The sequence below is a fragment of the Python bivittatus genome, unplaced genomic scaffold, assembly GCF_059951505.1.
Source record: "Python bivittatus isolate LINGU-HERP-01145 unplaced genomic scaffold, Pbiv_v1 ctg000580_np1212, whole genome shotgun sequence".
In the NCBI taxonomy this organism is placed as follows: Eukaryota; Metazoa; Chordata; class Lepidosauria; order Squamata; family Pythonidae; genus Python; species Python bivittatus.
In genome coordinates, this window is record NW_028277087.1 from 31,274,167 (window position 1) to 31,296,459 (window position 22,293).

The 22,293-nt window shown below is 34.7% G+C and overlaps 1 protein-coding gene across 1 annotated transcript in view; it reads right to left on the reverse strand.

The window, feature by feature from the left end:
* Positions 1–22,293, reverse strand: part of PAPOLA (poly(A) polymerase alpha) — a 53,665-nt gene that overhangs the window by 18,758 nt on the left and 12,614 nt on the right. The window contains exons 2-14 of the mRNA XM_088149869.1: positions 21,722–21,895; positions 19,231–19,297; positions 18,477–18,558; positions 14,851–14,960; positions 14,528–14,581; positions 12,087–12,198; positions 11,106–11,195; positions 10,868–11,006; positions 9,375–9,447; positions 7,830–7,950; positions 6,996–7,080; positions 3,264–3,317; positions 1,373–1,492 (exon numbers count right to left, since the gene is read on the reverse strand). Of these exons, the coding sequence (XP_088005995.1) occupies positions 1,373–1,492; positions 3,264–3,317; positions 6,996–7,080; positions 7,830–7,950; positions 9,375–9,447; positions 10,868–11,006; positions 11,106–11,195; positions 12,087–12,198; positions 14,528–14,581; positions 14,851–14,960; positions 18,477–18,558; positions 19,231–19,297; positions 21,722–21,895 (1,281 nt within the window). The remainder of the gene's footprint in view (positions 1–1,372; positions 1,493–3,263; positions 3,318–6,995; positions 7,081–7,829; positions 7,951–9,374; positions 9,448–10,867; positions 11,007–11,105; positions 11,196–12,086; positions 12,199–14,527; positions 14,582–14,850; positions 14,961–18,476; positions 18,559–19,230; positions 19,298–21,721; positions 21,896–22,293) is intronic.

Sequence of the window (22,293 nt, forward strand, 5' to 3'; positions counted from 1 at the left end):
ACACTATATGACCAGCAGTGGTCGCTAGGGGGTCATCCAGGCTTTTCCTCCTCCGTAGATCTTTCTCGCCGCTCGCATCAATCATCACTCATGCCGGTTGCATTCGGAGTTTGGTCAGCACCGGTATTTTGCTGCCCCGCGCAGCACTGCTGGTTCCTCCCGTCTAAATGGGAGTCCCCATTTATCTACTCGCAGATGGAATAGCTTTCGAACTGCTGGGTGAGCAGGAACTGGGGACAAGTGATGGGAGCTCATCCTGTCCCGCGGAGCCGGGCCCAAACCACTGGAGTGTAAACTCCAGCGTCATTAAGCCCTGCGGCACCCTGCCAACTATGTGACAATATTGTACTGGCAAACCAAATCTTGTTTGGATATGAACAACTTTTCTCCCTTGCCTTGCCCATCATCATCATCATCAGCTCCTTTGAAAAAGAAATAATAGCTTAGCAGAAATGTGCATCTCTGAATTAGGGCTACACCCTAATTACCTGTTCAACATTTAATGGCTCTCAAATGCGTACACTGCAACCAATTTTGGATTATAAATGGTATCAAACAACTACTTTGCCACTTCTCCAAGTAAGGACACATAATAGCTGTTGTGACCTTTTTCAAACTTTGAGATCCTATTCCATGGTCTATTCCAGGTATAGCAACTGGGAATTGAGAACTGCTTCTCTGCTTAAAAACAAAACATCAATATTTTCTAACAATGTAAAGGATAACAAATGGATAAATCTTTCTAAAACAACTATTCAAATTATGTTATATAGGGTAAACTTAATGAAAGTTATCATTTTCCATAATCCCTTTAGAAATTGTCTTGTTTATTATATCTTATTTACTGAGTAGCAGTTAGCACCTAGAGACGCAGTTCTATGCACAGAAGACTTTATGCAAGAGCCTTGTATGGGTAAAAAACTAAATTCAGAAATAAATATCCATTTGTACAAGGTCTCAGAGAGTATCCCAAGATGCAAGACAATACAAGGCAAAATCTTACACAAGATTTTGTACACATCACCATACAATATCTTCTGCTACCTCTCTTACACAAGTGTTCATAGAACAAAGAGGACAATTGCTAGAAAGTTTTCTGCAAGTATACCTCCAGATCCAACTTCAGCTTTTATAATACAATAAAGGTACTTTAAATCTTCCTGTACTTGCATATATTATCCCAATTTTAAGTGTTTACTGTCAGCTTTTTTACTGCCCCACATTTCCTGTGGAGAACAAGGAACTGATTTTCTTCCAAATGATGACCTAAATTAAACTGTCAACCTTCTGACAATATTAATAGGAAAAACTGTGTTTTTTTCTTTTTAGTAACATTTCTTCCAGTAATTTTATTAAGATTTAAGTGCCTTACTTGTCAGGATTTTCTTTGGGTGCTGGGAATGACTGAGGATTTACATGAGCCAGTGTAATGAATTCATTCTTCTCCAAGCTTCCAACCAAAATACGTATTTTTGACTCTACTAAGCCAACCCTAAAAGAAAACAAGCAATATTGAATAATACAAATAATAGGTATTCATTTGGAATAAGTTAAAACCATAATTGCTTGTGAATGAAATTTTACAGAATGTGTAATGTAATGTAAATGTCTACTCCCCTTCCCCCACTGTTTCTCAGGAAGACTGCAGAATCTTCCATAACAGCATGGATGACAAGGCAGAGTTGTGGAAGATAAGCAAAAATAGTCTTCTTCATGAGCAAGAGATTCCAGTGGATGAAAGAGTTATCCATAAACATTTATCTAGATCACAAAGTCATAATTTTTAGAAAACGCTGATGTTAGTTTTATGACATCTAATTTTTCAAGCTAATCTCCCCATCAAAAGTTCAAGATTTAGATTTCCCCAATCACAGGCAAGGTAAGGATTCTGAGCTCTTTCATCCACTGGAATCTCTTTCTGAATATATTAATTCTACATTGGAAAAATCTGTTATTGCCAAGACCTGGCTGTTCCAGGAAGCTTTGGGCAGTGGTGGGTCCCCTTCCCAGCAGCAGGTAATCTCTGTTGCTAGGGCTGTTGTCCTCAGTGTGTTAATGGCTAGGGAGTTGGTTGTTTGGAATTTGAAATTTTATTTTAATTATTTTTATTTTATTTTTGTATCATTTGTAAAATGCTCATAGCCTTTTTAGAACTGAGTAGCATTCAAATTTTAGGAAGTAAATGAATAAAATAATCAAAGAAGGGATGTTATGCATACTTATTGAGGAGTGATTGTGTTCTGGAAATTCACCTCAATTTGACTTAACTTGGGACTTAACATGTAGTGAGGTAGTCAAACATATCAATTATTTGCTTAAGAAGCTATCAAACTCTAATTAAGACATAGATTATCTGATTATTCTAGTCTTTTAAAGTTTAAGAGCCCTATCAAATAGAGACAAAAATAAATTGACAATAAGTTGTCTGAAGCTTGGCATTCAGACAAATCAGCCATCAACAGATACATAGAGATAAACCACATGAACACACTATTCAAAAAAGACAATGAAAAAGCTAAGAAAGAAAGAAACAAAAAGACCAGAACACATCCACTCCAGCAGTCAACATCCAGATAAGCAGGGAGCAACACCAAACAATCAAGCAGAAAACAATACTCTAATCAAGGAACTACCAAGGAGAAAACCACACCCCCACCAACACAGGCAGGGCAAGCTACTGCATATAAACATGGAGCAAACCCCACACTCAGTAGCACTGGTGACATTACCTAGTCAGGTAAAACATCTGCAAGCAAACAACCAAGCTCAGAGAGCACCAGGGACTCCACAAGAAAAAGTATCATGCTCCGGCTTTAGTTGAGTCTTTCCTCACTTTTCTTTTTGGTTGTAAGCCTTTTCCATTAACAATTTTAACTGAGCATATTTGCTCAGCTGGTAGCATGAATAAAGTGTGGAGAGATTTAAAATTCATATAATCCCACCTGCTGTACTTTTAGTTTTGAGTCCTATTAACTCCAATCAGTGAAGATAGAAGTAAAGATAGTTACCAAATGATCCTTCAGATTGACATTTTTAGAATATGTGCTTATCAGCTGAGCAATAAAGAATTTTATTATTTCTGAGTTTCACCTTTATTGTTCATTCACTCCCCAATAGGAGGGAAAAGTTAACAGCCACACCAGTGGGTTACCATAGCATACTTATTTACAGATTTTTGCTTAGATCTCAGATTATCTATCCATAAACAGAGAAGAGATCACATTCAAATGCTAAAAGATGGAGATATGGGGAATTTGACTCACCATTCTAGTCGCTGCTTTTCTGTTGGTGCGCTTGCTAGAAGTACAATATAATGCCTTTGAAAATAAAAACAATGTACTATTTCCTTTTTGAAAATTTGATTTGTACCCTATTTTTCAACACTTATTGTATCTTCATATGTTAACATTATCTCCAGTTAACCGAATATCTGTTGTAACTCTTTAACTTTAAAAATATGCACAGACCTTATAGTGGTTAATTTTATCTGTCAGAACAATATTGATAAAATCAGTAGACCTGGCAAAAACAGGCTTGCCAGTCCTATAAGTGAGATGAAATGAGGTTCAGATTATGTACTGAAAAACTTTACTAGAACTAAGAAATGTACATTTATCTTTAGTTGAAAACAGTTAGTATTTTGGTAGTGCATTATTTTGAAACTGACCCATCTCCCCACATCCATACAGATAACATAGAATATATTCAAGGTAATTCTGGAACATTTTAAGTTTATGAACTGAGCAAACCATTTGCACCACTATGAAAACACTGTTAAATATAATGGCCTCAATCCAGAACTCACTACATGCTTTGAGTGTATGCAGAACTGCTTCAGTAAAGAAAAACAGCAACTGTGCCAAGAAAAGTTCAGTGATGGTCTGCCTCTATTGAAGTGAATTGTTTTGTAGGCATCTGAATTCTGCCTGTCTGTTGGGACTTCTGTGATGGGATCTAATTGAACAACATACTATATTAATCATCTCTTGATGTGCATATCTACAAACTGAATGCACACACATATAGCACACAAATGGAAATTTGATTAGGATCACTACAGATACAAGAAATGCATGTCACAGCATTTCTGACATTCAGAACAGTCTTAGAAAATTATAGTGAGTGATATGTGGAATGAACAAGGTTAGAATGATGTAACCTGTTTATCTAACTGTCTCTTCCAAACTCTGCTCTTTATTATTGCTGCTAGACAAAATAAAACTGGAAGCAAGATTTGCTTTTGATGGCCTGCAAATAATATTAAAATGGACTTTCCCAAACAAATGTTGGAATTTGTTCAAATTTCTTTTCTAGCAAAATTTATAAACTCATTTGTAAGCCAGGAGAAATTCAAGCAAGTCCTAATTTACAGAAGTTTAGTATGATAGGTAGTCCTTGACTTACGACCACAATAGGGACCGGAAAATTTGTTATTAAGCAGTGTGGTTGTTAAGTGAGGCATCATGGGACTGCACCCAATTTTACAACCTTTTTTGCCACAGCCGTTAAGCAAATCAACGTGGTCATTAAGTGAGACATCATGTGACCATGACTTTTGACCTTCCCTGCTGGCTTCCCCATTGACTTTGCTTGTTGGAAGCCAGCTGGGAAGGTTGCAAATGGCAATCATGTGACTGCAGAACGCTGCACCCGTTGTAAATGTATGACAGTTGCTAAGGGCCTGAATCACAATCATGTGGCCACAGGGATGCTGCAACAGTCTTAAGAGTAAGGACCAGTCATAAGTCACTTTTTTCAGTGCTGTTGTAACTCCAAATGGTCACTAAACAAATGGGCGTAAGTCAAAGATTACCTTTAATAGCTTTACAATTCATACAAATGTTAGGTTAATGTCAGACTTGTTTTCACTTATTAGCAGTAAACTGAGTATAATCCAACCTATTTCAAATGAACTGAAAGTCAACACTTTTAATAATCAATAATATCTATAAGCTTGCGCTTTTTTCAGCATTTTTTTTCTTAACATGAGATAATTTGCATCTGAGAGACAAAGGGTATTTTCTGATGAATTGTCTTTTAATTAATTACTTTGTTATGAAGTATAGTTAAGTAAGTTCTGAGTTTTTCGTGGCAGAATGCAGTAAACAAAATATTGCATCACTGCACCATTAAATATTAATAACAATCTGTAGTTATTAAATTTGTACCTATCAGTATTCGGAGTTGTATCTCTTACAAGTACTCTGTTAAGGATATTACTGCAAGAAGACATACTATAAATTCCATATGCTAAAAAAGTCTTGACCAAAATAATTTGTGATTCTAGTAAGAATAACATCTTTGTAACTATATAAGCATTTTAGGCCTGGGGAATCAACCTTTATCAAAAGATTCTTGAGAACCTACAAAATAAGTTACTCAAACCTAGTTTTCTTACACAGAGCTTTTCAGAAAAGATAGTACACTTGATTAATTATTCAGGTAAGTCAACTGAAGATTTTTCCTTCCAAAGTAGAATTATTATTCATTCTTTAGTTGGAGAGCAGGGAGTCATTACTATAGCACTGGCTGTTGACAAGCTCCCAGATGTGCCTAAAGGAGCTCTCTGAATTGGCAACAGTGCTCTCAAAGTTGTTAAGATTCAGAAACAATCCACAGAATTCTATGCAATATATAGAATTTTGTAGAATTCTATGGAATAACTTTTTTCTCATATTTCTTTTCTTTATCTCATACCTAATTTACATATAGCTCATTAACCTCTTGTTTCTAACCACAAATCAGACTGATCTGGAAGCTGTTTTCAGTTTCCATTGCTTAATCATAGTAAGACATATATTCTCAAATTTAGTTTTACAAATAAATTAATAATGCATACATTCTAATTGTTCATAAATCAGATGAAAGACAAATGAAAAATAAAATATTTATAAAGTATTTATAAATAATAAAGAATTTATAATATAGTAATATTTTTCCAACCTACTTTCACATACACCTAGGAATGTTATCTTATGAAATTAATAAATCTTATGACAACCAATGATCTGTTCATACAGTATTGTTTTTGCAAATGTTCGTACTGTTTTTGCAAAGTAAATAAAGTAATCAGAACTCACTTATCTTTTAATAACAAAAGTTAAGCAATTTTGTTTGCAATATTTTCTTTAATAGTAAAAACATATGGCAACATAGTACATAAAAAGGAAATTATGTGAAATGAGATGTTGATGTTATTGCAACATGTAGAAGGATTAAATGATAAAAGCTTACATAAGAAAAAATTGAACATCCCTTCTATTATCTGGAAGCTGTTTTCAATTTCCAATGCCTAATCATAGTAATATTTTGTGGCAAACTGAGCTGTTGTTAGAAACATTTTCAGTACTAATGAAATTACTAAATATAGGAGAGAAAATACGTTGCTTCTATTCTGACACAAAGAGGAATAACCATCCCAATTTTGTTTAGTATTCTATAGTTTGTAATGCAAGAATTAGAACAAACAAAACACAGACACATTATCATGGTGGCCAGTCTTCTTTTAATGGGGGAAGGGGAGGGCTGCATTGATTTAAGACATAGGCACCCAACAAAAAATATTTAATTTTCTGCTGGGAATGGGCATCTGTAACTATAATACAGAATACATAAAATGCTTTTAAAAATAAGCGATGTTACATTTATTCTACAAAAATACAAGCTATTTCCTATTAAACTACTTCAATTACTAATAACTTAAAATATTTGGGAAGCCCCAAGAAATCCTCCAGAAAAGAGTAAGACAATTATAGAAGCCATTTGCTAAAAAACTATTAAAGATAACATATATTTTATTTCATATTCAGTTGAAATGATAAAAACAACCCATCACACCTATCAGGTAAAATTTAAGCAATTCTGTGGTGATCAAATCAACATTTGCCCATTACAGCAATGCTGGTCAATTTGCCAGTTGAAATCATAGCAGTAAGTGTAAGAATGTTAGAGATTAATATACTTAGAAAGCATCTTTCATGCCATTAAATACATACTTGTATTTTTGAAAGAAGTTTGGAGCTTCAAAAAGTTTGGACCACTCTGCCTTACTCAGCAAAATTTCATCTGTGATAGCAAGACCTGAATTACAAAAACACATTTTCAGCCTTTTATACATTGTTTCTGTTTGAACAATAATTTGCAAATTACAAGGGCTAAGATTAATATTACAGCTACTCAATTCAATGCCTCCATTATGAAGATGGTTTTTTTCCAGTCTACTAATGATTTGAACTTATCAATGATGTATCAGAACTCTGTACTAACAAGCACATATTCTACTGTTTGTTGTGTAAGATTTCGACAAAGACTTCTTTCTTTGGTTTGTTACTTTTGTTATAAGCTCTTGAAAATCAGAAAAGCTGGGGATCAAACCTGGCACGACTACTGTTTTCATGCCATTAAGCTAAGTAGGAGTTATATATGATCAGGAATTTAGACACCAAATTGTACTGTTGCTAAAATAATTAACTCAAAGAGTAATTTGCTGATATTAAATCTTTAACAATTTTTTTCCCCACTCCACAGTTGAAAAGGCTTACTCTATTGTTCTGAGGATATTTGTTGGGTAATTACTACTATACTTGAAAAGACCCTCCTATAAGCAGGAGCCCCTGGAATATTTTGGAAAGCTAGGACTGGATAAGAAGCCATACCCAATTACTTTCCCTTTAATTGGAAAATGTTCTTCCTAAGTTTTAATATTTGGGAAATCCGTGAGTTCACAACTTACTACTAGATATTCACTAACTGCATGGCTCCTAGTTACAGCACACACGATGTAGGGCAGATTTTAATAGTTTCAGGAATAGATGTTCAGAATTACTTACCTTGCTTAAATTCTTCAACCATGACCATACGTGTAGAAACAGACACATTGTAGGTAGAGTTCTGCTGGGGATATGCTGGTGTAATTATAGGCATAAGATGGTACCTATCACTGGGATTTACCTATACATAACAACAGCCAATCAGTTTTCTTCAATCACATTCAAATTAAAAAATTTGGATCTGTCCATTGAAAAAAACTTCAAAATGATTATTTTGGTAAGAACTAGTAACTGTGAACCATATCAAATAATTAAGCAATTTCAAATGCAAAAAATGGCAGAAGAAATTTATTTTGCTTTCAGCAGTTGAAAGAAAACTGCTATTCTATTTTCTTACGATCATAAAACTGAAGCAATACCTCAATAATACTGAGGGATGTTGAATTACCTGGTAATAATCCAGGCAGTACAATAATATTGGTATTCCTAGTAGTACATTACTACCTGGAACTGTTTTGTAATATGTGGTCCAAATTTAATGTAGTATAATTAAGAAAAAGGCCAATTTCATTTTTTAAAAAAACCACAAACAAAAAAAAAGACTAAGCACCCACAGGATCATATGTGTTTAATGTATCTTTTATTTAGAACAGGTTGTTTGATGAAAGATAGCAAATGCATTTCAAAATTTTTAAAGTTGCATTTTTAGACTTGAAACCCTATCATTTCCTTACATTGTTTTATTTATCTATTAGAGTACATACTGCTAATATGCCAAAAGGTAACAAGGCAATAGGAATGGTAAGCATAACATTACATTTAATGAGGGCTTTTATTAAACTATTTACTATAAACAAAAACTGTCGTCTTCACATACACCCATTTTGCTTGTTTTGGTGAACCAAACGAGCTCCGATTCCATGTACTCTGTAGCCACAGGTCTTATATCCAGCTGGGGTTTCAGCAAGCTCATAATTCAAATGAGATAGCCACATATAATAGGGAGGAAAACACCCTATTCTTTTTAAACCTCTTGTGTAAGCCATATAGAAACCCAATAAATTGTCCAGGAGTACATCAGCCTATAGCACTGCTGAACTAAGGGGATGTGGAGCTGGTCAGTGCTGGATAAAAGATGACTGGGAGTCCCATGAAAGTCACTCTGAGTTTTCTAATGGAATAATTGAGAAGTAGAAGAAAACCATGCTCACAGCCATCCACAGAAAAAAGGTACTGTAAGCAACTGCCCATTAGCAGGCATGCGTGACATACGTGTACAGTACTGGGCCCCCTTAGAACCATTATTTCTAGTAACGCTATGGATCATTAACACTTAAATCTCAAATTGTATGGTGAACGAACTGATGTAACTTCAAACCTGAAGCATCACTGGTGAATTTTTACCAACTGATGACACAGACTTTATAGCAGACTTGAAGTGTAATCCAGGACAAAAAAGTCATCATAATCTATATGTTATAAAGAGCAGGAAGTTCTGAAAAACTGCTTAATGTTTGAATTTATAAGGAATAAGTTTTCAGGGGCTTCATCAATTTGTTTTACTTTACAGTTTGAACTTATATGGGGAAAAAATAATACACTAACCCTTGGGTCCCATACAGGCAAATTAAGATTGCATTCTTCTGGCTGTTTCAATAGCACTGGATTTGGCCATTCCCTGTTTAGAGAGATTGTAGCACTGAGTAAGAAAAGCACTTATTAAAAAGCAAACAAGCATGTTTGAATGTGAGCCTTTATTTTATACACCAGATGCAGTATTAGCTGAAGCTTTTTTCCAAAAGAAATCTCTCTACTTTTATTTCTTCATTAAGGAATGTTCCTTCCTTAATTAAAAAAAAATCAAGCCATTAAGTCAGCAAATGCTATTTTAAATAAACCACTCCCCCTCAATTAATCTTTCACATTTAAAGGGCTTCTGCGGGGGTATAGTTATACTATAACTGTTTATGGAGAAAATTATTTTAACATTTATAATCCATTTCTCATGCCTGAATGGATAAGAATTGCCATCAGCAAAGAATACGAATGATATGAACACTCTACATTACTTGGCAAATGCCTGCAGCATTTGTCCCTGTTAGTTGTATCCTCACAGAAGAGTGCCTTGATCTCTTCAAAGCCAATTTAATATGTAAATTGTCCAACATATTGTTATGAATTATGTTTTAATGAGTTAACTAGCTTTAGTAATTCTATTATTCTGCCCAGTCAAGAAATGTTTCTTCTAAGAAACGAATTTCAATGCAAATTTGAAAAGCCACATAGGTATATACTTCATGCACACCATTCCCTCCATCTTACACTTTATAAATACATGGGGCAATTTAAACCACCTGATATTTATAGAGCCCCTTGCAAAAGGTAATGGTGCATGTGTAAAGAACCATAATGTTTTATGTTTAATTCTCTGACCAATACAGGTATTATTTGTTATTCCAGCTCAACCAATATTATAAAAATTAAATCTTCAAAGGCTCCAACATTAAGAATGACCATGAAGACGTGATTATGTTTTTCACCACAGAGCATTCTTTTTATGAAAAAATGAGTTTGTCTCCTAGTGGTACCTGGAATTATTTCATTCTCATCCACCTGCAAAAAGTCTTTGAGGGGAAGGCTTTAAAAAGCATTCAGACCACTATCAAACATCTCAATTATTCCATGAAATATGTAGCATGGAAATTACATCATGCATGGGCAGGCAATCATTGTGAACTACCTACCCACCTTTAAGGGTCTCTATACCACTCAGACTACATATGTTTTGTGTACCCTCTAGCCAGTTAAAATTAAAATGGGTGACAGTATAAACCAAGAGCTCCTAGGCCCACGAAGGCCATATTCGGTTTAGTTTAAATGTCTCATACAATGTAAGTAGAAGCTCTATACTGAGAGCTATAATATAAAGTTTAGCAATTGTATATCCCTGCCAGAGTGTCTTGTAATCTCTTGGGAAGATAAATGCTCCTTTAAGTGAAATTCTTAACCTGACACCATCTGAACAAATGCCATAGAAACAACACTAAAATTCAGGGTCTATAATAATTTTTATTTTAGTGTAATCTAAAGAGACATACCATTTAGAAAATACCAAGAAAAATTTATGTACAAGAGTTGATGCTATTGCATTTGGATAAAGCTGGCAAGTTCTTGCTACTAGCATAGCCCAGGAAACTCCACCAAGGAAACCTAGTATATTGGAATAGATGTTGTGCCCTGTTGTTGTAGAGGGGAAAAGAGACAGATAAGTTTAATTACTTTCATTCAATAGCAAAGTATCTTTTTTTAAATCCAGTTTTGTAAAATTCCACTTACGTTTGGCCCACAGTTTGATAGCTCTCAGTGTTAACCTGAAATTGTCAATGTTTGGTACTAGATGGAGAATTTCATCAGTTACTCTGCAACCTGAAACAAAGAAACAGTATTTAATTGTTCATGTATATTTTCATATATATATTTTCATATATACATTCATACACACACACACACACACATAAAAATTGTGGCAAACCTAGTGGTATATTATTTTATTATTGTTCTCTTTGAAGAAAAAAATTACAAAAAATCTTACTGGAAATCTAGTCAAAAGACAATGCTCAATTCTGATATCTAGCTGTGATGCTTTATATTAGTAATATAATGCATATATGGACAAAATAATAAACAAAATGATACTCAATCTCAAGTTTTAAATTCTTATTTTCAGATGGAAACCATTAAACACAAGCCAAATAACTTTGGTTATTGGGCAGGCAAAAATTATAATAAATAAAGCCTAAATAAAAGCACCGGCCATAATGCACAGAGGTGCAGCAGTCAGGGCAAGAAATTTACTGATTTCCCAAAAGTTATTTCCCCAGAATGTACTACCTCTTCACACACAAGACAAATGTACACTATACGTAAGCCAACATTCCAGTAGAGAGTTGCTATTCTTCACACAATTATTTACTTTCATACCCCAAGTCATGTCATCTACAATATTTTTTTCAATTCGCCACCAATTACTTATTTGGCTGGGGACAAGGAGATAAATGTTCCCATATACTTCTTAGATCCTCTGCCACATGGCTTTTCAAAACAGGTTACACCTTTGTTTTTTATATTTAAGGTAACCCCAGTCCTTTAGCAGAATGAGAACTAATTTAGTTAGCCAATCTGGCTAAAGAACAAATTGTGAAAAACATTAATGTAATTAAAAGCAAGAATTATTAAGAAAGGTCACACATGCTTGCTTGCTTGAACTAAAGTTCAACTTTTGTTCTGTTTATATAAATCTGGTTAAAATAAACTCACCATTAAGACTTCGTATGCATCTAATGTCTAAATTTTTAAGTAGACTATCATCTCGAAGGTCTAGGTCTTCAGGAATAGTTTGCAGTGCTAACCTGGCAAACAAGATATCAATCTAAACAAAAATAAATAAGAGAAAATAAGCTCTCAATCCCATCAAATTATCCCAGTTGCTGACAAAATAGTACAAAACTGTAGTTTTTAGGGGCATTCTAATGTAATTTTATTACAAGGTTCTCTCAACCAGAATAGCCAGTGATTTTAGTAACGCATTCTCCAGCTTTGAGTATGACATACAAATCTAAACAGTAGGTACTTTCATTATTTTCTAATAAAGCCTGATGCTAATCAGTTAAACTAAATATCCTTTAATTTCTTTGTTTCTCCAATAGGCTACAGGTGAAGTCCTGTGTTTACAACTGCAGCAACCACCAAGGTATTTAATTTTCTTATAATTACCTCAGTAACTAAAAACTCATTCTTCAAAGACAGAAACAATAGAAATCGATAATCATCAAAATGCCTTGCCTACCTATTTTAAAGAAAGAATGAAAGAAGCCCTGAACCTCCAAGGCTGCTTTATGTACTGATAAAAACAGCAGCTGTTTTTCCATTCTATTTCAATTTCCTTATTGAATATATGCTCAAATACCAGTTCTAGTAGTTCAGTGGACAAGGTTGGGATATGATTAATAATTATTATCGCATATTCAGAACTTTTCTTAAAGAAAAATATTCATTCTGCATCAGTATAACGCACACATCACAAAAGAGATAAAATGTTATCAGGCTTCATTTGTGGGATGACAGAATAAATAGTTTAGCAGGAGTGGAGTGGAGTGGAGTGGAGTGGAGTGGAGTGGAGTGGAGTGGAGTGGAGTGGAGTGAGAATGATGCCTGGATAGATAGCATATAAAAGCTAATACAGCACAATTAGCTGACAAAAGCAACATAATACTTCTTACTCCAAAAGAACTCTTGGAAGCAAAAACTGTTTTGCATTTTTGTATCCTTTCATTGTCCTTTATTCACTACCTTCTCTGTTCCAAAACAGTCTTGTGACACTGCTTCTTTCTCTCATGTCCTCTGAACAGTATACCCAAATATTGCAATTGCAAGGTAAGTTAAAGAAGCTTTGTAGTTTATTTCACATACAGACTGCAAATAAACTTATGTACACAGAAAGCCTTGAATAATGAGATCTCTTCCCTTACTCCTTCCAGTTAATAAATAAATTACTATCAAACAAGTTTATCCCATGTTATGGTACATATTTTTGACAATTTGAGCATTTTGGAAGTCTTGGTACTACCTGTCACCTTTAGAACACTACATGGCACAGGACCAGGTTATTTGAGGGACTGCCTTTCCCCAGTAGCTTCTGCCCACCCCACCAGATCTGAGGTGTTAGTTTGGAAGCTCTGAGATGAGTGTATGTGTCCAATGGTTTGTGTTTTGACTGCGCCTTGATGTGGTTTCAGCTGGTTTAATTTTAATATAATTCTCTGCTTTTGCTTGTTTGCCATCCAGAGTTTCTTGGGCAAATGGGGAGCCATATGAATTGGATGGGTGGATGGATGGATGGATGGACGGATGGATAGGTTCTTATAACTGAGGCCAAAGACTCATATACTCTGCCATGTAGAATCTCCATCCACTAGGGGTCCTACAAAGAACTAGAGCAGTGATGGCAAACCTTTTGGGCTCAGCATGTCAAAAATTCGGAAAATGCCTAACTTGACTCTGCTGGCATGTCACCCCCCGCCCCGAAAAAAAGAGAAACAATTCTTTACATATGCATTTATTTAAAAAAAAAAATACAGCCCAATCATGCATGATGCTATGTATTATATAAAGAAACATCAAATAATGACAAAAACGAAATATGATTAAACAGACTCCGTTTCTTTGGTAACTCAAACAGGGAGAATAGTTGTTGTTGGGTGTTGGTGAACAATGGTGTGTCACCCAAAACGTCGTGGCGTGTCATCTTTGACACGTGTGTCATAGGTTCGCCATCACTGAACTAGAGCTTCCTGTGAGAATACGTATAGTTGGAGGCTAGAGCAATACTTGTCATCACAGGGTCCCTCATTCTGCCTTGAGGGCTTTGTGAAAGGCCCTAGGAAACAGAAAACAGGAAGTTGGATGATTAGCTACTGGTAACACCTCTCCCACCTGTGGATCTATTATGGGATCTGTAACAGCAGAAGGTACTGGTTCCTTGAGACCTGCATCCTTCCCTGAACAGTTATGGAAAGTCTGCTTTTTCGAAAAGCCTCATAGACTCAGGAACTAGCTGTGGGTCTTCTAATACAATGATTCCTCTAGGCTGGAAAGGCTTCACACTCCTTTGAGAGCAGCCAAGTGAGACTTGATCCTATGCACCCAATTCTTTTCTGAAGAGCAGATGTGTAACTTATAAGAAAGAGATTTCACCTTACCTCTATTCCATCAAAACACAATTTAATAACAGGAACAAATGCTTCTTCGACAGCCTGAAAAATAAGTATTTTGCAATGAGGGCTATTCATTCTATGCAAAAACCTCAACTACAGTATTTAAAAAGATGGATAAGATTGCTTTTGACTCCTACTCAGTTTCTAATTCTATGATAATTATCAATTAAACAATAAGCAGTTGCAATAGAAACAGAATTCCAGTACTGGAGGATACTGCAAAGCTAGCATTACTTCTATTTCATACATTATAGAATCAACTTTAAAACAGTAGTTTGGATTCATAAACTAAAAGAGAATCTGCATACCCGTAAGTCTTTGACTTCTTCCTGTAATTTCAGTTTTTCATAAAATGAGGTGAAAAAATCACTCCTGTCAACATGCCTTGGTGCCACACATAAGGCATCAATGTCTGCACCTAAAACAAGCAATCATGAACTGTTAAATATATCGCATAATCTATGAAAAATATCAAGACTACAATGTTTAGTTTTAATAGCAATATTCTCTAGTGTAATACAGTCAAGTAAACTGACCAACATTTCACATTTTTTCTTGTTAATACGAATGTATAACCTTCAAATCTGCCATTTACAATCATTCAGAATAATCTAGTTATCAGTTATGTTTCTAATTCACCTTACCTTAAAATTTAAGGTAGAACAGGTAATCAATTCAAAGTAATGCAAGTTAAGTTTTACTAATTTTGCGCCCTCATTTCTTCTAGTGGAGAACTGTTATTTTTAATTTAACATTTAAACAAATGTTTCATTATATTCAGTATTACATGGCCCAAACGGAAAGCTACATTCCTACTGATTGGTATCATGTCTATTAAACTAAGAGATACGTTTTTCACTCTCAGGATACATAATATTTTAAACAGCATGTTTTTAAATTAATATATTGTATAAAATTTTACATAGATTTAATGCTGAATGTTATTCAGTTACATAGCATTTACTGGACAGAACTGAGAGTTTATAATAGGGTTTGAAGTATCACAAGCTGCTTCAGAGCTTCCTGAAGCTCTGGATGGCCGCAAACTGCTGTACTGACAGCACAGAAAGGAGTAGGGCTCAACTTTTCAGACCTTTTTTGGATCTTTTTGGAGATCTTAAAGCTGGGATTGGGAGTGGGAGATCTCTCTGATGAAGTCCTTGAAAAATCTCCAAAACATGAACAATGCCCCAAAATCATGGTGCTAATTTTCAGCCCCAAACAGCCAAATTTTGCTAATACACAAATAGAGACTCCAAAGTATGTAACTGTCACCAAGACATGGAAGGATACCCATGCTATTTCCTGAAGAATGCAAGCATCTTTATAATAGGTGCAACATTCTCCATTGTTCTAAGTACAAAAGTACTAAAGGCTAAAAACTATTGTATACTTCATTGTAAGTCACAAGTGCAGAGATCTGAGTTGACCAGAAAAGTTTTAGTTGCAAAATGCAGTTCAATGCCACTGAGTCTGATTCTAATTAACTTAAGTATCACAGTATCTATAGTTTGCCCAAATATTGAGGCTACATGATTTGATGTGAAAATATTGTATCTAGTCTATTTCATTTGCTATGAACAGCATCTTCAAAGAAACTAAAAGCTTTATTGTGTCAAGAAAAAAATGGAATATTGGAAACAATGTTGGGCAATAGGCAGTAAAACATCATATACCATGGATACTCATGGATAAACCAAGAATTTTAGGTTCCAAAATACACCCAAAAAATTGAGTTTGGCTTATCTGTGGATGGGCTTATCCATGATCATATAGGGTAACTTAGAAACTGCCACATTTGCCTGAACTGAAGATTTTTCCACATAAAAAATTGACCTTGGAAATTTTTCTGGCTCATATCGCCACACGAGTATATATGGAAGGACAGGTAGGTTCTGTTGTACTGGTAAGGGTGAATCACATTCAGGACTAGGTACAAACTATCATGTATAACTAAAATAAAGATGAATCTTAATTTAAGATTCCCCCTGCCCACCCACAAAAGATAAGGCAGAAATTCCTACCTCACCTACCTCCATTACTATACTTCAGAAAATCCAAGACCACCTTTCAATTTTATAGTTAACCCAGGGGAGAAAGAAAGCAATCCTCCTTCCCAGTAAATACAGTGTGTCTTCACACGATGCTGCACCAAGCATAATCCTTTCATAAGATGTTATCTGTACTTCAAACATAGCTTACTTCTAAAATATGTTTGGGGCAAAATCGTATTTTAAGCCTAACTGCAGTGCTAGTTACAGTGTATATATGGTACTGCCTAGTTTATCATTCTGCAGTTAATTTAGGTTCAGAAAAGGTTACTGTTATCATTAATACAATGGGACCTCTAGGGAATATCTTTACCTTGTTTGTTTACAAGTACTTTTATGGCATTTCAATCAAGTTGAAGGGGTTGCTACATTCTGCACCAGCTATTCCTTCTGCTTTGTCTTCAAGAGCATGTATCCCATGTATAGCGAGTTACATCAGGCCAGTTGCAAGGTAACAAGGACATGAGTGACTGTTGACAATGCCTCCTGCTCTAGGAATAGCTGGAACTGGTGCAGCAGCTGAAGCTTTCCTGACTATAGTCTCCATCTGCTGATCTTGCAGGAGCTGTAAGTCCAGAAGGACCACTAGATTAAGGACCAGCTCCTCTAGGAGAATCACAAACCTATTCAAAATTGAGAATTGTTTGGATTGCAGAAGGATAGAAAATGAATGAATGAATTCATGCATAAGTATGGAATTGTCCTGGAATGTTGGCTTATGAATCAACAGTCACTCCATCTTATCTGGATTAAGTCTCAAGTGTTTCTCCCCATCCAGATTGTTACAACTCCAGACACAAAGATTTCTACTGTATTTCACATCTGGCTGGGATAGAGATGTCTAGCTGAATAGCATCAGAACACTGATGATAACATATCCTACCTACACTGTTGGTTAACTTCTCCCAGTGGCTTCATGTAGATGTTGACTATAATGGGAGAGGCCTGAGCCTGGGGCATCCCTTATTGAAGATCCAGAAAGATACCATGATTGATGGCATCAGATATCACTGAATCAATAAAATAGGGCTGCACTCCCCTATCTAAGTGCTGCCACAGGTCATTCACAAGAGCAATTAATACGGTTTTCATCCCATTCACAGGTTTGAATCCTGACTCAAAATGGTCCAGATAATCTACTTCTTCCAGACCCCTTTTTATTATGTCACAATAAACTTCTCCCCAAAATTAGAGAGGTTAGAGACTGTAGTTGTCTGGCACAGCTGGATCTAAGGTCAGCCCCTTTTCAAGATTTCCAGTACTTCCTCCTTCCACAATGAGACATTCACTATGGCCTGGATACAGCTCCCTGTCCCTTCTCTGGTAGCTTGCATAAGCCAGATAGGAGTGGGGTACAGTTCCTAGCTGGTGGAGCTCATTTTACTAAGAACTCTTTTACTTTTTTGGGAATCACAGCTTCAAATTCTTCTCAGGTAACATCACGTGGCTTTATCTTAGTTATTTCTTTGAATTCTGCCCAGCCAGCTTCCAATCCCAAGTAGATCTGAATGATTTACATTAATCCCAAATAGATCTGATTTACATCATAGGGCTAACATCTCACAGTGGCCCTATAAAAGATTTTCTGGCCCATCCTTCTCTAAAAGAATCCAGATCAGTTTAGAAGGGGTAACCAGATGGCACTCCCTGAGGCAACAAGGGGTCTTACTGCCACAGTGCATCTGGGCATTTACTTGTCACATGTAGGAGAGCTTCTGCCAAATAAAAGATTAATTTTACTTCCAACAAAATACTTATGATACATTTCTGAGATATTGCATTAGTTTTTATAACTGTGTAGACACAAATATCTCATAGTCCTAATCTATCTATCTATCTATCTATCTATCTATCTATCTATCTATCTATCTATGACAAATTACCTTTTGTGTGCACGCCTAATCGATATGAGCCAAATGTAAAAATTTTCCCTCCAACATTTTCTATTACAGATTGTGGAAGATTCTGAAGAAAGAAAAAACAGGATTTTAATTTTACAAATTTTATAAACCATGTAGCCAATAAAATAAACAGAAGCTAGCTATCATGTAGATAGTGTTTGCTGTTATATACTGAGAGCCAGTTAATAGCTTATTGTTGACATGTATAGGACAAATTCATCTTTATATAACAGAATCACACCATTTCTAATGACATTTTCCTATCTCAACAGAACTATAGTGAAATACTGAGCAGACTTCATCATGAACAACTATATATTCAATGTATCTAATTAGAAGCTATAAAAAATATAGAAACTATAGAAAGAGCACTGCAACAAATTGATAATTGCAAATAAAGTCATTTCAACATTCAGTCCCTCTTTGTTGCTTTCACATTAGGGAGTTCATAATCTCTGCCTATTGGAGATGATAAGAATTGTAGAGCTAAAGAAAAAAGACTTTAAGTAAATCTGCAAGGATGAATGTCTGAAAGTCTACTTATTTTTTCTCTTGCACATTTTTACTATTTCCCACTTTATTCATCTCAAAACTATGAATGAATATGTAATATTCCTCTCAGGATATATTTTATCCATCTGATGAAGTGGATTTTGAGCTACAAAAAGTTTATACCATAATAAATGTGATGGTCTTTTTAAGCTTTGCTTTTAAATAAATAAAAAAATATTCATACCTTAATTTCACTGATTTCTCGTATCCATTCCTTTACTAAGTTATTTAGTTTTCCCAAAATTAGAATTCTGTTGATGAAACATATTACAAAAATATTACACCTACATAATTTGCTAATGTTACTCTTATCATTATCATCATCAGTAGTAAATCAAATCAAATCAAATCAAATCTTTATTACAGTCATAGACCAGCATAATCATTAGTAGTAGTTGTTCTTTATTATGGTCACTGACCAGAATTCTGCAAATTAAGGAATAAACAGTTTCTGTTTCAGGTAAAATAAAATGCAAACATAACATTATAACTAGGTTATAAAAGTGATCAAGGCATGTCAGTTTTACAAACAGTATAACAAAATTTTGCCACATTCGATGAAATGGAATTCTACTGGTCTGAAATTCTACTGGTCTGAAACTCCCATCAAATTGGGAGTTATGAAGAGACTCCTGCATCTTATATAAAGCATAATACATCAGGACATGGGCTATGGATTCAATGGGCTCTTCGCCACAAGGGAACCATCTTATCTCATAAGGAAGTTTTTAATATTTGCTCTCAAAAACAGCTGTTGGGAGGGCATTAAACCATGCTAAAATTAGTGACTTTGAGAATATTTATTTTATTTAAATATCCTGTCAGCCTTTAAAAATGAACTTAACTACTCAGAAATACATTCTTGGATACAGCAGATTGGTCCAATTAGCCTTCCAAGTTTCTACTTCATTGCTTGAGCAGAGTATCATCATCATTAGATCTGTATTCTAATGTTCTTTCAAGAATTCAGCCTAACACATAAGGGTTATTACATATGTTTCTCAAAGCAGCCTGCAATACTGAGATAGTACCGAAGTCAGACCTTTCCTTACATTTTCTACCAGGGTCAGGCAAATCTCTGGAGAAAGAAGACTGCATGTTCTGACTTTTTTGTGTGATAGATATGCAATGCATTTTTGTTTACCTCTACATACCATTCAGGAATCATGATAAATACCTAGCACTTGTAAATACCTGACAACACAACATGAAACCTTCAGCTACGTATATTCTCTACTGGCACAACTAACATTTTTCTAATTCTGTAAACAGAACCCTGCAAATTACTTTTTTAATATATTTTTATTGAATCTTTTAAAAAAGAAGATAAAAACTAATACAAACTAATATACAGTAAGGACAATCCTGCAAATTACTGATAAACACAGATCAATCACCAATGGTAAGGATGTATATGTTCTTCCTGGCTATTTGAAATTTATCAAGAAATTATGGATTTTTCAGGCATATTATTTCAATAATTCTGAAATATTTTCAGAATTATTTTTTCAAGAAATATTATCAAAGTTTTTGAAGTCATTCATTTACAATCTCCCCCATTTTTAAAAACCGCTATTCTTATTAACTTTGTTCTTACATGTATCTTTTAATGCTCTATATGCATTTGTATTTCTTAAAATTTGTTTGTATAATAAAATAAAAGAGATATAAATCTTACATGAAATCCAATAAAAATTTTCCCCTATTCTTTCTCACTGTCAACAGTGAACTTCCTAACATTCTTTTTAACAGGCTTGTAAGTAAAATAGCTAAAACAGATCATAGAAGAACATATGGCTTATACTAATGTTTGGGGAGAAACTGGTTGCAGTTGGGCAATTCTATTTTAATTATGGATTTTTATGTTTGTCTCTGGTTTTATATGTGTTAAGATGTTTGAACAGGAAAAATAAAATATAGAAGTTGTTACTGCATACATACATAAAACGCCTTTTAAAAACAGCAGAACTTCTACCCCATCCTCCCCAAAACAGTCCAACGTATATATACTCATTTGTCACAGAGGTAGAGAAATCTTCTGAGAAAAAACAGAACAGAAAGGAGCCAAGGAGAGTGGAATAGATGCCCTATTCAGAGGAAACAGCTGAAACCCAAAACAGGAGTGCTCCATTTTGCAAGAGGTCTTGCTTGCTTATATTTTTCCTGGTTTTTTTTTAAAGCAAATATTTATCTAAAATTATTTACAATTATTCTGTATTTGATGCTTTTTTACTGTTAGATTGTTAGCTATTTTAGGACTTCCACAGGTAAGAAAAGTTGGCTGTAAGTACTAAATAACATGATTATGTTCTAAGGGCAATGTACAAAATGAACAAAGCTCCCATTTTGCTAACAATTTAGCATATATTTTATATGTAGTAGATATGATTTATATACTCATTTTATTCCTATAAATGACCAACATGACCAGAAACTGCCCATGTGATAGAAGCTATTATACTACAAGATTAAGAATCAAACAATTAATATAAATTTCACAAAACTATCTAAATATAAAAACAATACTGAGATGCTGTTCAGAAATATAATTTTTCAACAACTGGAGCCTGAGACATTTGGAAGAACATTCCTCTTTGTTCTGTGTTGCTTCAGTTATGGATTTTCATCTCTCCAGAGAAAACTGTACACTAGAAAACTGAAAGAGTTGTACTTACCTGCGTTGCAGTTCTTCCTCCTCTTCAAAGACACCAAAGGGTTTTAGGGTTTCAATTAGCTTCTGGGTAAGTATACAGTCATTCTCCTTAGGGGCAGCTAAACTGATAGGTGAGGTAATGCCATAATGTTTCTGCGGCTGTTGTGTTTGTTGTGATCCCTGGGTTGTAACTGGACTAAAAAAAAAGCAAGCAAGACAAAATTAAAATAAATATCATTTTAACAAGAACTAGTTACTGTACTCAAAGGAAAAAATAAACAAAAGCAAGCTAGAAATTAGTAAACATTTATTTAATGACAAAATAAACATACTATTATATATGAAACCAGCTCTATATAAAATAACTTACTTTGGCTTAGGAGATACTCAATGTTCATCAACAACCTTTCCTTATTCTTAAGGAAGATAATTAATATAAGCATAAGCATTTTTTAATCCCTTTATTATTTTATTTTTATAAATAACTCAAGGCAGTGAACATATCTGATACTCCTTCCTCCTCTTATTTTCCCCATGACAATAACCCTGTAGGGTGAGTTGAGCTGAGAGAGAGTGACTGGCCCAAAGTCACCC